This window comes from Mesoplodon bidens (genome assembly GCF_964165515.1).
Source record: "Mesoplodon bidens genome assembly, chromosome: 17".
NCBI lineage: Eukaryota > Metazoa > Chordata > Mammalia > Artiodactyla > Ziphiidae > Mesoplodon > Mesoplodon bidens.
The window spans coordinates 8,890,424-8,905,852 of NC_138174.1; the positions used below are offsets into that span (position 1 = coordinate 8,890,424).

The 15,429-nt window shown below is 42.0% G+C and overlaps 2 protein-coding genes across 6 annotated transcripts in view; one reads left to right on the plus strand and one right to left on the minus strand.

The window, feature by feature from the left end:
- Nucleotides 1-2,960: 2,960 nt before the first annotated feature.
- On the minus strand, nucleotides 2,961-10,403 carry ZAR1L (zygote arrest 1 like; the record flags this gene model as incomplete). The annotated part of the gene is made up of 4 exons (XM_081214723.1): nucleotides 9,729-10,403; nucleotides 9,132-9,224; nucleotides 7,302-7,376; nucleotides 2,961-3,104 (listed from the first exon to the last, which is right to left on the minus strand). Exons 1-4 carry the CDS (start codon nucleotides 10,386-10,388, stop codon nucleotides 2,961-2,963), a joined length of 972 nt encoding a protein of 323 aa, XP_081070849.1. The 5' UTR covers nucleotides 10,389-10,403.
- A 1,896-nt stretch (nucleotides 10,404-12,299) lies between these two features.
- The window catches only part of BRCA2 (BRCA2 DNA repair associated), a 54,581-nt gene continuing 51,451 nt past the window's right edge, over nucleotides 12,300-15,429 (plus strand). For all 5 annotated transcript variants that reach the window (XM_081214771.1, XM_081214772.1, XM_081214774.1 and 2 more), the window contains exons 1-2: nucleotides 12,300-12,464; nucleotides 13,162-13,267. In XM_081214771.1, the coding sequence (XP_081070897.1) occupies nucleotides 13,201-13,267 (67 nt within the window). In that variant the 5' untranslated portion in view covers nucleotides 12,300-12,464; nucleotides 13,162-13,200. The remainder of the gene's footprint in view (nucleotides 12,465-13,161; nucleotides 13,268-15,429) is intronic.

Genomic DNA, 15,429 nt, shown 5'->3' on the forward strand with positions numbered 1-15,429 from the left:
CATAATTCAAAAAGATATATGTATCCTAATGTTCACTGCCACACTATTTACAGTAGCCAAGACATGGAACAAACTAAATATCCATCAACAGACAACTGGATAAAGAAGATGTGGTACATATATACAAGGGAATATTACTCAGCCATAAAAAAATGAAATAATGCCATTTGCTGTAACACAGATAGATCTGGAGATTATCATACTAAGTGAAGTAAGTCAGAGAAAGACAAATATATGATATCACTTATACGTAGAATCTTAAAAAATGATACAAATGAACTTATTTACAAAACAAAAACAGATTCACAGACTTCAAAAACAAACCTATGGTTACCAAAGGGGAAAGCTGGTGGGGAGTGATAAATTAGGAATTTGGGATTAACATATACACACTACTATATATAAAATAATAAACAAGGATCTACTGTATAGCCCAGGGGGCTCTACTCAATATTTTGTAATAACCTATAAGGAAAAAGAATCTGAAAAAGAATGGATATATGTATAACTGAATCACTTTGCTGTATATCTGAAACTAACACAACATTGTAAATCAACTATACTCCAATATAAAATTAAAATTACAAAAATAAATAAATAAAAATGGCAATCTGAATACAAGCTGAATATCAGAGGCTTTGGGAAAAGCACATCATAGGTCAGTAGAACTGGCAGTGCCATAATAATTACCATAGAAGTTCTAACTTAAAACCCAATACAGAGGGAGGAAAAGAGAAGTTAAGCTAAAAACAGAGTCAACTTATAGTAGGGAACACAGAATAAAGAGTTATTAATAATAGTTGAAATCTAATTAAATGACTCATTTAATTAAAAAAACCAAAAACAAGATCACCAGGTAATTCCTGGGACATTAAAGTTTTAGAATCATTGTTCTAAATGTTGCTGTGCCCCAGGGCCCTGTGCTATACTCTCCTACTAGGTGACACCATCCGGGCTCAGAGTTTCAAATTTTATAATTTTATATATATATATATATATATATATACACACACACACACACACATCCTTTTTTTTTTTTTTTTTTTTTTTTTGGCCACCCTGCTCGGCTTGCGGGATCTTAGTTCCACGACCAGGGATGGAACCCAGGCCCACTGCAGTGGAAGTGCAGAGTCCTAACCATTAGATCACCAAGGAATTCCCATTACTATGGATTTTTTTTTTACATCTTTATTGGAGTATAATTGCTTTACAATGTTGTGTTAGTTTCTGCTGTATAACGAAGTGAATCAGCTATACATATACATATATCCTCATATCTCCTCCCTCTTGCATCTCCCTCCCACCCTCCCTATACCACCCCTCTAGATGGTCACAAAGCACTGAGCTGATCTCCCTGTGCTATGCAGTTGCTTTCCACTAGCTGTCTATTTTACATTTGGTAGTGATTACAGATTTTTTAATCTCCAAATCTCTCTCTCTGTAGCTCTTACCTCCCTCCTAAATTCCAGATTCATATAAACAACAGCCTACATGACGTCTCCATTTGGATGGAGTTTCAAATATTTCAAAGTTAATGTTGAAAACAGAAGCCTTCTCCCATCTCACTATGTAGCCCCACCAAAAAAGGACAGCTAAGTTTACTGAATACCTGTTACAGGTAGTAACCTAAGTGCTTAACATGTAACAGCTGCTTTAGTCCTCACATCACCACCACCAAGAGACAGTTACTATTATTGTCCCCATTTTACAGAAGAGTAATTGAGAGAGAGGGCATAAGTAACTTGCCCACAATCATACATCTCCTAAGTATCACACCGAGGATTTGAAGTTAGGTAATTTGAGTCCAGAATGTTCCTGTTATACCCTTCAGTTTCATCCAACCCAGAGCTCAAAGAAATCTAAAAGTCATCATTTATTTCACCATCACCCACTCCTAATCCCATGCATTACATTTTCAAACACTATCTGGAATTCATGTATTTCTATCTCCATGGCCACCCACTCTTTTCCAAGCCATCATTTTGCTTGTGCATTCATTAATCTCCTAACTGGTCTCCCTCCTTCCACTCTACCTGGTATTCTCTCATAGCAGTAAGTTTTTTATAGAAAGAATCTGTTGTCAGTGCCTTGTTTAAACCCTTTCATGGGCTGCCATATGCTTGACCTGAGCCCTGCCTTCTCCAGCCTATGCCTGACTTGAGCCTCAGAGGCTCTTGTTCCTCAAACATACCAAGTGCATGTCCCAGCCCACTCCCAGGGTCTTTGCTCTTGCTGTTCTGTTAGATCAAATTCATCTTCCTTTCTCCCAGCTCCCCCTCATTCGGCAGGTCTCAATTCTCATGTCACCTCTTTTCAACAACTCTTTATAAAACAGTCACTCTATTATAGCCCCGTTTCCTTCATTGCACTTAACACATCTGAATCTGAGAAAAAAATATAAGTAAATCTAAAGCCGTGGAGAATGTACTAGTCTACCTAGGTTCAAATTCTGGCTTTACCCTGTAACCTCCCTGTGGCTCTCTCTCCTCATCTATTAAAAAGGAGTATAATAAGAGTGCTGTGATGAGTAACATCAATGCCTGGCATATACTAAGTACTATTTAAGCACTTGCTATAATGATTAGGTACACTTGAAGGCAAGGACCTTGCTCCTGATTGTCTCTATATTCCTAGCACTTAGAACACCCAGTTTACCAAAGTTTGTCAAACGAATGACTGTTGTTCCTCTTCATTGTTCCATTCATATTAGTGATAGGATCTACCATTTTCCCAATGTTTTAGTGATGTTTTTCCCTGGGATCACCAATTAATGTGTCTTCATGGTCTATTTTACATGCATTTATTTTATTCTATTCACAGCGACAATTGTCATACCACCTACAAAAAGTACAAAAGCCTAAACCATTTTCCAATACCAGGTCAGAGCCAAGGTGCAAAAGAGGAACTATACAGTAAATTACAAGAAGAGTTCAGGTGTCCCATACGAAGCATGCTGCCTGTCACATGATGCATTTAAAGCTGTAAATATTGCCACAGGAGAATCTCTTGTCTTTGCAGCGGCCACACAGCTCCTGCCGATGAGGCCTCCTTAGATCGATGTGTCTTTTCTTTTGAAGACAGGAACAACGAGACTTTGAACAGGTCTTTTGAAAAGAAGCAACAGTTTGGGGACTAAATGATCAAATTAGTTCTTCAAATGTAGTCTTCAAATGAAAATACTTCTCCCCACCACCCCTATCCCAGATATCTTTCTCCTCCTTTGAATACTATGAGAAGTCCAAGACCAAGCTGTACAAAACCACTCACAGCCCACTAAATGCCATGCATTTTTCAAAATGAATGATCAAAGATGATATTTAAGAGAACATTGATGAGCCAGTCCAGAAGATACAACAGAAAAGGTTTAAAAGTTAGAGTTTTGTAGAGTCTCTTCATTATGCAGGTTTCTACATTTGTAGCCAGGTGGGAGTGAGCAGTGGGTATTAAGTGATTTGATTACCTAGACTGGAACATTTAAAAAATACTAGAGCAGTGATTCTCAACCAGTAGTATTTTACCTACCAGCAGACATTTGGCAATATCTGGAGAGATTTTTGGCTGTCACAACTGGAGGGAGGGGTGTTCTAGAGGAAGCTAAATGTTTTCCTTCCAGTCATGCCTAATCTCTGCTGGAATTTGAAGTATTTTTAACCACTATCCTATTCTGTCTTCTGATAAATAAAAAACACACCCCATGGAGACTGGTATACTACCCTGGTCCACCTTCCCAACCCTGCTAATCTTTGAAAATTTATAATCACTGCTCTATTTTCTGCATATGTCCATAGCCAAAAAGAATAAGTCAAGCTTTACCTTTTATATTGTGAAAATAGGCACTTTTATTTTCCAAATGAGTGTCTCAGATATGATTTATCAAATGTTGTACTGCACTTACATCTTCCACTCTCCCGTTGATGAGTATGCATCCTTAAGAAAATTCTAATAGCAATACTCACATGTTGTTTACTCTAGGTACTGCTCCAAGCACTTTACATAAATTCACTTAATCCTCATATCACCTTTATAAGGAAGAAAAGGCTTAATTCAAAACAAATTTTTTTAGTTAAAAAAAAAATCAGGATTTAGTCTAAAGGTAGGTTTCTGGTTTTAGTAATGGTGGATTAGGTGTTTTTTTGTGTGTGTGTGTGTGTGGTACGCGGGCCTCTCACTGTTGTGGCCTCTCCCGTCGTGGAGCACAGGCTCCGGATGCACAGGCTCAGCAGCCATGGCTCACAGGCCCAGCCGCTCCGCGGCATGTGGGATCCTCCCGGACCAGGGCACGAACCCGTGTCCCCTGCATTGGCAGGCGGACTCTCAACCACTGTGCCACCAGGGAAGCCCTGAATTAGGTGGTTTTAACCAAATCTCCTACTTAGGACAACAAGAAAAGCTGAGCAGAAAAGATAATAATTAAAAACAAGAACTACTTGAAGGCACTGGAGAGTTACCAAAGTATCAGAGGAGGAAGCCCAGAAATAGAGATGAGCCTGACATTTGGGACTATTTTCTCTCTAAAGGCAATTCTGTAAGAGGTGAAAGACAACAGGAAGCTGAAAATGAGTTTAACAAGTTGATGAGGCTGAGGGATAATCTTAAATATGTCAAAATAGGAGAGACCTGGTAAACAATGCAGGTTTTGTGCTGGGACCCTGAAGGGCCCTGAAAGGCTACACCCTAAGAATAAGAATAAACCAAAAATTGACCAGCCTTCAACTGCTGAAGCCCAGTTTCAAAACAGCTCAACCCTGATTGGAAAATAGTAATCTGAAATTGCTAGTGTCCCCATCTGCCCAACAGAAGCAAACAAGTCTTCTGTGAAAAACAATACTATCCTAGGCCTCAAATTACTACTATAGGGGCTTCCCTGGTGGCGCAGTGGTTGAGAGTCTGCCTGCCAATGCAGGGGACACGGGTTCGTGCCCCAGTCTGGGAAGATCCCACATGCCGCAGAGCGGCTGGGCCCGTGAGCCATGGCTGCTGAGCCTGCGTGTCCGGAGCCTGTGCTCCGCAACAGGAGAGGCCACAGCAGTGAGAGGCCCGCGTACCGCCAAAAAAAAAATTATTACTATAATTTTTCATATACAATATATAGCACTCAAAAGTAACCAGGTATATAAGGAGACAGAATGACATACTCGAAAACCAAGGAACGTGAAGAGGATAGCAACAGAACCATAGAGGATTAAATTAATGGAGTTTTATGGTACGGATTTTAAGAAAATGATGCTGAATATGTTCAAAGAGATGAGACTGATATTTCCAACAGAGAACTGGACGTCACTTAAAAACACATAAAAATTCTAGTACTGAAAAACACAGTAACTGAAATCTATAACTGAATAGGTAGGTTTGACGGCAGATTGGAAAGAGCAGAAGGAAAAATTAGAGAAATGGAAGATAGTTTAGTAGGTGCTATCCAAACTGAAGCAAAGAGAGACAAAAGCATAGGAAATACAGAAAAGAGCATAAAAGAGATAAGGGATATGGTGAAAGGTCTAATATGAGTAATTAGAAGAAAGAGAATGGAGGTGGAAGTAATATTTTAAAGATAATGGCTGATAATTTTCCAAGAGTGATAAAAGTCTTCAAGCTACAGATTCAAGAAACACTATGAATTATAAACAGGATAAATACAAAGAAACTACTATTGGCCATAAATTGTAAAACTGTTGGGCCTCCCTGGTGGCGCAGTGGTTGAGAGTCCGCCTGCCGATGCAGGGGATACGGGTTCGTGCCCCGGTCTGGGAGGATCCCATATGCCGCGGAGCGGCTGGGCCCGTGAGCCATGGCCGCTGGGCCTGCGCATCCGGAGCCTGTGCTCCGCAACGGGAGAGGCCACAACAGTGAGAGGCCCGCATACCGCAAAAAAAAAGAAAAAAAAAAAAAAAAAATTGTAAAACTGTTGAAAACCAAAGCAGAGAGAAATATCTTAAAAGCAAACAGACTTAAGAAGGTGAGAAAAAGTGAGATATATTACTTCAAAGGAGCTGCAATAAGACCAACAGCCAACTTTACAGAAACGATGAAAGTCAGATCCTTAAGGGGCAGAAAGAAACTACTGCCAACCTAAAAATTTTATACTCAGCAAAAATATCCTTTAAAAAAGCTATCTAGACAAAATAAAAGGTGTCACCTTCAGACCTGCATTACAGGAAATATTAAAATGTGTTCTTCAGGTAAAAGGAAAGTGGTCCCAGAAACAAAAAGGACCCGAGAGCAGCAGAAAGGTTAAGTATGTAGCTAAAGCTAAATTAATTATGACTATAACAAATAATGTCTTTTAAAGTTTAAAATTAACATACAACAATAGCAGCAAAGAAGTTTGGATGAAGTGATAAGGAATTAGTGTGACCTAAGGTCACTGCATTGTCAAGAAGAGGTGAGACTGACTTATCAACGTCTACATAAGTTGTTAAAGAATCATGCTGTAAGATGAACATTAAAGAAGAACATTAAAGAATGAATAACTGCCAAGATAATGGGGGGGGGTTAAAAAAATCAATTCAAGTGAACACAAGAAAAAGGAGTATAATAGTAAGAAAATATATTTAAATCCAAAGTAATTAGAGTAAACAGACTAAATGAGAATGTCAGACTAGAAAATCTAAAGATAAATCATTTATAAACGATTAGACTCGTTTTTTAAGTTATTTATTTCTTAGTAGTAGAAAAAGGGTTTTAAGTAGGTGAAGGATTTAGGTTAAAAAAAATTCTTGATTATGAAAATCAACTATGTCACACTTTTCTGAAAAGCTTCAAAAGATGTCTCCTGCAAGCTGTTTTAGGTAAGAGCTCATCGAATTCTGTGACATCCTAGACCTTGGGGACACCATGGAATCTGATCACAACTCTAATACTATCTGTCCAACCTTGGGCAAGTTATTTCCTTACTGAACTTTAGCTTTCTGGTCTGTATCATGGGAATAACATCTACCTCAAAGGTTAGATTACAGGAGATAATGAAAAGCACTTGGCCTCAAGTTTGGCACATAGTAAAAGCTTAATAAAGGTTACCTGTTAAATTATTACATGCAAACTATACACAGGGTGTTTGAGGAAAAACACACCACATACATAAACACACCACATAAGGCAACTTAAGAGTAAATCTTCCCCTTCCCCACCACAAAAAATCTAGAATTAATGCTTTTTCTAAAATATTATAAAAATTCAAACATACAGAAAACCTAACACTCCTGTACAGATATCTAAGTCTATCAAATCCTAACATTTTGCCACAGAAGCTTCATGCTTAAGAATGAAAACATTATAGATACGATGGAAATATTCTATTTGCTTACCTGGCATTGGATTGCTTCTACTCGATAAGGGTTAAAACTCTTTTGGCATTTGCAACAGAGTTGTTTGAAATAAACCTAAAGAGAAATTTGTCTTTTACACAAGTTTATATGTACTCTAGGTTCCCAGATCTTAATTTAAGTAATCCATTCCTTCACCTTGCAGCTTGCTTTTGCCCAACCTCTATGCTGAAGTCTTAAGCTCTTCTAGTGCTATCAGTCACTTTTTCTTATTCTTTGAACCTCATTTTCCTTACCTGTAAAATTGAGACAATACAACTTCCTTTTTCTATAATTCTGACAACTACCCAATAATGTACACAAAGTACCACAGTAAAAGTCTTCAGTGAGAAGTAGCTATTATAACTTTACTCATTGTGCAGGCAGAACCCTTGAACAGCTCCTTTTGTCCTGGTCTATTTGCCCCTACTTTTTCATTTTTTTCAGTATTTCTCAATTTGAAATTTAAATTACTTATAGTTACCCACCAACACACGTGGTTTCCAGGCTTTGTGCATTTTCTTGTGCACTTTCTCTCCCTTCCTCACTTGATGAACTCCTATTTATAAACCTTTAAAATCCTGCTTGGACATCAAGATGCCTTCCCTCTGACAAGGTTAATTTTCCCCCTCCTGTATCATTTCTGTACCACTTCCATGCCACGGGTGCCAATGCATGTATCACCAAATCTGATTTTGTCTGCGTCACTCCTATCAATAAATTTCTCCAGGATGAGTTCTATGTCTTATTCTTTGTTTCCTAGTGTCACCAGTGTTTGAATTAAACCCACTGTTTCTTTTCTGGCAAGAGAAGGAAAGTAATTTTAGTTTAGTTTAAAAATCTATTCGCCTCCAGGGTCTAGTAAATGGCTAGGGTTATTAAAAACAAAAAAACAAAAAAAACCCCAAGTTTTCATTCAGGTCGTAGCATGCCTCCTTACCCTCTCCCTCTACAGTCCTTAAGCAGGAAAAGCAGTATCTAAAATGCAACAGCACAGCGGCCTCAAACTCAAATGCTTGTAGAGGTGAATGAGAGACACCAGATGTAGACTGTTGTGAAATAAAGGCTACATGCCCAGTGAAAGGAAACAGAAGCTGCTCAAGTCCAGCCTACTGCTCTCAAACTGAGAGTGTTTAATGACCAGTCTGATGGTTCAGGAAAATCTGGAAATGCAAAATGTGGAATCTTTCCCAGCCTAAATATGTTGACAACTAATTCAAATTAAGGCGTGGAGCCTAAATAAGCAAGTCTCTCAAGGTTAACCTTCACAATAAATTATTTCTCTCATTGCCCCACCTTGTGGACAGACAGTGGAAATTTTCTAGAGCTAAGGCCCAAACCTGTTACAATATACCAACTAAAAAATGATTATAGGGCTTCCCTGGTGGCGCAGATCCCACATGCCGCAGAGCGAGCGGCTGGGCCCGCGAGCCATGGCCGCTGAGCCTTGGCGTCCAGAGCCTGTGCTCCGCAACGGGAGAGGCCACAGCAGTGAGAGGCCCACGTGCCGCAAAAAAAAAAAAAAAAATGATTATAGCAAGTCCCAATGTATACAAGAGCAAGAGTTCATTTAAATAACCTGACATTTCGTCCAGTGCAACTACCAAACCAAATATAACACCAGGGTATGGTTCAGGAGCTCAAGCGCTCTTGTAGACAGCCCAATTCAGTTCAATTCAAACATTTACTGAACACCTGTTATGTGCCTGGCATGGAGGCTGCCAAGATGACCAGGACAGCATTCTAGTCATGCTCCGTTAGGAAACATGCTCTTCCTCCATGTAGCACCTGTGCCCGCCCATGCTCTCCCTTGTCCCACTCACTTTTACTTACCTTATTAGTTCCAGAAATGCACCACACATAAGCACTCTCCCATCTCGTCTTACAATCTTTACAGTGAAAATAGCCATATTTTGGTTCTAAAAACTGCAAATAAGGAGGAAAAGTCCTTTACTATCTTGGGGTGGCAGGGAGGGGGTGTGTGGATAAAAAGCCAAATCCTTCTATCCTTGTGGCTTTGTATAAGAAACAACAAGAAGCCTCCTTAATCTCATTCAGAGCTATTCTCAAGGTCACTACGTGAACTCGGCTCTCAAGGATTGATTACTCTGGGACGCTTCTAGCTGCTCTCACGCTTTTCCAATCTATTTCCCCCGAGGCCATTAGCACCACCTGCACAGAACGAAGATCTGATCACAGATTTCACAAACCTGAAACCCTTCTTTGTCTCCTCATTTCCAATAGCTATGGTTCCCAAACTTTGGGTTTTCATAGGCTTAAAGTTGGCACCCCATTTTACCAAAAAATTACACAACACACATACACATAGGACATGTAAAATACATGTTTGCGAGAGAAGATTCTGCTCTCGTTGCGCCAGAAATGGAAAAAAGGAAAGAGAGGGCTGAGGCGAGGGAAGAGAAAGCTCACCTGGAAGTTGGGCTTCCGGAGCGGCTCGCTGGCGTCTCCCTGAGCTTGCTTGCTCTTCCTTTCCCGAGGACTTGAGGCATCTTCCTCCCCCAACTTTTCCTGTTCCCGGAGTTCCTCCCTCTGGTCCTCTTCCGACCTTGGTGTTGGTGGCGGCAGCGGCGGCGGCTGGCTGGCCTCGGGAGGACCCGAAAGCGCCTTCCTCTCCTCGTCTTCCCCATCCTTCTGCAGCCGCACCAGGCCCCTGCGGCCCATCACTGGTGAATAGACTCCCCAGGCTGACAGGGGTGCCTTGTGCCCCGTGCTGCCCCAGGGGGAGCGGCTGTGCAAGGTGCGAGGCCCCAGTGAGCATTGCACGGACTTGTCCACCCGGGGGCTCACCTGCACGCCTACCTCCTTGGTGTCGGCCTTGCACAGACGCAGGCTCAGGCTGGGGTTCATCTGGGAGAGAATGGCCTTAAGCTGGGCCCTCTTGTAAGGGTCCACGCAGTAGTCGGAGGCGTTGGAGGGCACCAGCAGCCCCGGCCTGGCCAGGAAAGCGGGGGGACCGTTGTTGTGCCTCCAGTCGGGCTGTTTGTGCTCAGAGAGTCCAGGCTGGCCCAAAGGCAGCGTGTTCCCGTAGCCCGGGTACAAGCTGTAGGGAACACGGACCAAGCGCTCCATCCGGCCGCCGTGCGCCCAGGCGCAGCGCAATATCCTGGGGCAGTGTGTTTGTGTCCTTGTTTTGCCTTCCACCTTCATCCGCCCCCTCTTTCTCCAGATCAAGTTGGTTCCGGTTCTTCCCGAGCTTCTCCATTTATTTCTGATTCTGATGGGTGCTGCTTCCTATTACCCTAATTGGAGGAGGGAAGGCGATCTCCCTACCTACGGAGGTCTAATTGCTACCTCATCCCTAATTGCTTTTTTCTGTCTCTTCAATTCACTGCTCCTGAATCTTTTTTCAAAGCTGTTTCTCATTTACCTTCTTATTCACACACGTTTTAATTAGTAATTCATTATTCCCACAGTGACTTACCATTTTAGAGATCCTGTTTTAAAAGATACTGTACATCCAATACAAGCAGTAAATTATTTGAGCTGCCGCACTACAAGAGTGAGTATTAGGAAGAAAGTATATTACGGCAGAGCTAATGAATGTAAAAAACCTGGTACTACAGGAGCAAGGAGCATAAAGTTATGGGCAGAGTGCGGGGGCGGGGGAGGGGGGAGGAACAGTGTATATAGTGAAAAAATATATTTCACAGGGTTGTATGACATACCAACAGTTCTCATTAGTCCACTCTAGTGGACCCGCCCCCCCAAAAAGGTGAAAAGCAGCAAATTGTTCAGATTTAGAGGTTAAATGCAGGCAATCACAGGATAGTTAAGTATCTGAAGTTACACAGACTTAACTGAAAACTGGGCCTTATTTATCATGCAACTTACTTAACTAGATGACTCAGATTCCCCATCTGACAATACTAACCAATTTATAGGATTATTGTAAGATTAAACGTGATATTCTTTATAAAGCACAAAGCAGAATAACTCATAGATGTTCATTAAGTGTTAGCTGTTATTGGATAAGGATCTCAGGCCCGTGTTTCTTTGCTATTTAGACCTAGATGATCATAAGCTTTGGTATCTATCTGTATTGGTAAGGCTTCCTACTACAGCAAAGGATTATGATCAAGCTAAAATGACACCTCAGGTACCAAGTAGAGGCCACTCTTTTTCAAATCCACGGTTGCTTCCACTGTTTACTGCTCAAGAGCCCTCGGAAAGCAGCAAGGCCCATGAGCCCCTCTCACCTCCAGAATCCAGCTGAAGGCTTCCTAGGAACTACAATAAACCTGAATTAAGCCTTGTGCTAGGCATATCACAGACCCTGTGAATAATGAGACTGCTGTCTTCCAGGGCAGTTTGGAGGGGAAGTCAGGCACAAAACAGGTGTTTGGTACCCTAGGAATGTCAGGGATACTACGGAAGCCTGCAGAGGGAAGCGCCTAACACTGCAGGAGGCCTGAGGTGGGTTTCACAATTTTTCAAGCAGGGAAACAGGCTCAGAGGTTTTGAAATCCTGCTGCCTAAGAGCAACACGCGGACTAGAACCGATGTCCTCTGGCTTCAAATCTCAGCCTCTTCCACTCTTTAGGGAGCACTCAGCCGGGAAGGCAGTTATCCACAGCCACGGACCACTCTGGGGCTTTCCCCACTTTGGAGGACGCCCGCTCTTAGAACAAAACAGAGACTTTTCACAGACCCCAGGCCGCATTCGAGGGCGACCACCCAAACGTGACAGGGAGCGGAGAGAAGGGGGAGGAGGCGGCGAGTATACATAGGGCGTGGTGCCTCCAAGCAGCGCGGCCTAGTAGTCTGAAGGCTCAGGAGAAGAGAACGTGCACCTCAGCTCCCTCTTTAGCGGCTCGGAACTGACTGTCAGGCAGCCGAACAAGTATTCGCTTTGGCCACAGCTGGAGGCGGCGGCAACCCGGCCCGAGTCTGACTTCCGGGTTGCGCGCGCGCGCTGCGTGCAGCGCCATGGCGTCATCGCGTGACGTATCCCGTGAGCGGGCTTTTGGAGCGGGAGTCTGAAACCCGCTGGGCGGAGGTGGGGCTGTTACGGCTCCGCGTAGTGGGTTCTGTCTGGGGCGGTGGGTCGCGGCGAAACGGAGCCTGCGGGGTCAGATTTCTGATCTGAGTGCCGGCGCACGTTTTGTCAGCCTACTCTGGACAAAAACAGCTGCACCTCTGAAGGCGGTTAGTGTTGGCAGGGGTGGAGACGGGCGGCGGGGAGCGCCTCCGGTGCCCGGGTGGGAGCCGGGCCTCGGGCCCTCACTGGCCCCTACCCGCCCCGCACCGACGGGGAGAAGGGACCCGCTCCACGGGGCTGGAGGGTCGAGCCCCACCCCTTCCCGGGGACTCCATTGCCCAGCTCTGGGCGCCGCTTGTCCTAGACGTCTCAAGCTGAAGTTTCCTTAATTGGAATCACGATGAAGTTACTTTCACGAAATATTGCTATTTTGGAAAATGTCTTAGAGTCTGTGGCCCACTGTATCTGCCTCACTTAGTCCCCGGGTAACTGCTGTGTTAACGAAGATTTACTGATTGGGAATTGTCAAACGGTGTTGATCTAATAGCCCTCGCTAACTGCGCAGCCACTAGCCACACGTGACTAGTTAATTTAATAAAGAGTAAATAATATTAAAAATTCTGTTCTTGAGTCAGACTTGCTACATTTCAAGTGCTGAATGTGGCCAGTGGCTGCTCTATTGGACGGACGGCACAAATACACAATTCTCTCTTCATCGCTGTAAGTTCGATTCTTTTCCCGAGTGGGACCGAGGTAAATAAGCATTGTAACTTTAGGCAGGTTTACCCGCTTCCGCTTTTACCTCAGAGTCACTTAAAAAGGACTGCATCCCTGTGAAGTGTATTTTGGTGTTCTCTTTTGCAGACTCCGTTACCAAACGTTGGAATAATATTGTAGATAAAAATGCCGATTGGATGCAAAGAGAGGCCAACGTTTTTTGAAATTTTTGAGACGCGATGCAACAAAGCAGGTATTGACAGATTTTATATAAATTGATCGTTTACATTGAGAATAATGTTTTCAGAAAAATGTGTAATTATGCATGCTTGCTGAAAAGAATTCAGTACTTCATGTTTTTGTTTACACTATAAACTGTGCTTTATGGAGTCATAAATCAGTTAGGAAAATAATCATTTACAGTTAAACAAATGATAAGTATAGAACCTGTAGTGGATAAAGAGGAGACTGACCCCGTGATTAGCAGAATTGTTTTTAAAGCAGAGAACTTCTAGCAAATCAGAAGCATTGGTAACGTTATAGCAGAAGTTGTCAAACTTTTTGGTCTCAGTTCTCCTTACACTCCTAAAATGATTGAGGACCAAGAGCCTTTGTTTATGTAGGTTACCACATTAGAAATTAAAACTAAGAATTTAGAAATATTATTTATTTTTTTAAAAAATATTTTTATTTATGTATTTATTTGGCTGTGCCGGGTCTTAGTTGTGGCATGCTAACTCTTAGTTGCAGCATGTGGGATCTAGTTCCCTGACCAGGGATTGAACCCAGGCCCCCTGCATTGGGAGCGTGGAGTCTTAGCCACTGGACCACAAGGGAAGTCCCTAAAAATATTATTAATTTAATTAATAAAAATAAACGCATTGCATATTAACATGAATAACATGTTTATGAAAAATAACTATTTTACAAGAAAAATGTGAGAAGAGTGACATTATTTTAAAATTTTGCAGTTCTCTTTACTATCTGGCTCAATAGAAGATAGCTGGATTCTCATACTCATTTCTGCATTTAATCTGTTACAATATGTTGTTTTGGTAGAAGTACATGAAGAAAACCCAACCTCACACAGCAATGTAATTAGAAAAAGAAGTATTTTAATAGTCTTCACTTAACTGTGGGTATTTTTCTTTGGTACTACTCCAAAACTCAAGACAAGTGGTAGTTTCTTAAAAGTTGCAATGTGGAATCCGAAACCATTTAATGAATTTTTCATACTCTTCTTACATTAAATTCAATTAGTCTTTCTTGTACCTTGAATAAATCTTTTATCCATGTTGTAACATCATGCGTGGATTATTGGAAAAATATTAATGATATTCCATATATTGACACCTTGCATTAGACATTAAAAAATCACATTGGGGGGCTTCCCTGGTGATGCAGTGGTTAAGAATCCGCCTGGCAATGCAGGGGACACGGGTTTGAGCCCTGGTCCTGGAAGATCCCACATGCCGCAGAGTAACTAAGCCCGTGTGTCACACTACTGAGCCAGTGAGTCTCAACTACTGAAGCCCATGCACCTAGAGCCCGGACTCCGCAACAAGAGAAGCCCTTGCAACGCAACGAAGAGTAGCCCCCGCTCGCCGCAACTAGAGAAAGCCCATGCGCAGCAACGAAGACCCAACGCAGCCAAAAGATAAATTAATTAAATAAAGTAAATAAAAATCACATTGGTTACCTCACTGATTTCATCAGAAAAGTCTTTTAAGATTGGGAAGACATCAAGCTCACAGAGGCTCATAGAGTTTTTAACAAAATTCTAATTCTCATTTGAAAGCTCACATGTTATCATTGGCAACAAACTATTGTTTTCCCTGCAGTAACAGGCTCACTTCATTCATTTTCGAGAAAATGTCTACCAAATCACCCAACTCAGAATAACTTAGTCGTTCTTTCTTGTGAAAATGGCTTTCCACGAAAAGTGCTAATTCAGCTCACAGTTCATCACGAGTGCTTTTTCTAAACAACTCTTGTGCTTAAATATGCAGAAATGCTTGAATGCTTCCATTTTTGTCACAGAATATTAAAAAGATGTGCTCAAGGGTTAGGCTTTAATAAAACTAACTTTTGCTGCCTAGTTAAGGACACTTTAAGTTAAACTTGCTTTTTTTTTTTTTTGGCCGCACCGCGCGGCATGTGGGATCTTAGTTCCCCGACCAGGGATGGAACCCGTGCCCCCGCATTGGGAGCATGGAGTTTTAACCACTGGACCGCCAGGGAAGTCCCACTTTTTTGTTTTTGTTTTTGTTTTTTTACAAGTGCATGGTGATGAAGAATACAGTGACTCCTAGTACAGTTTGTGGCCACTGCCTTTACTCAGGCAAAGCTGTTATCAGTTTTACCCACCAGTGGTGTAAATGTCAATGTTGGGAAAAAGGCAAATGATAGCTAATA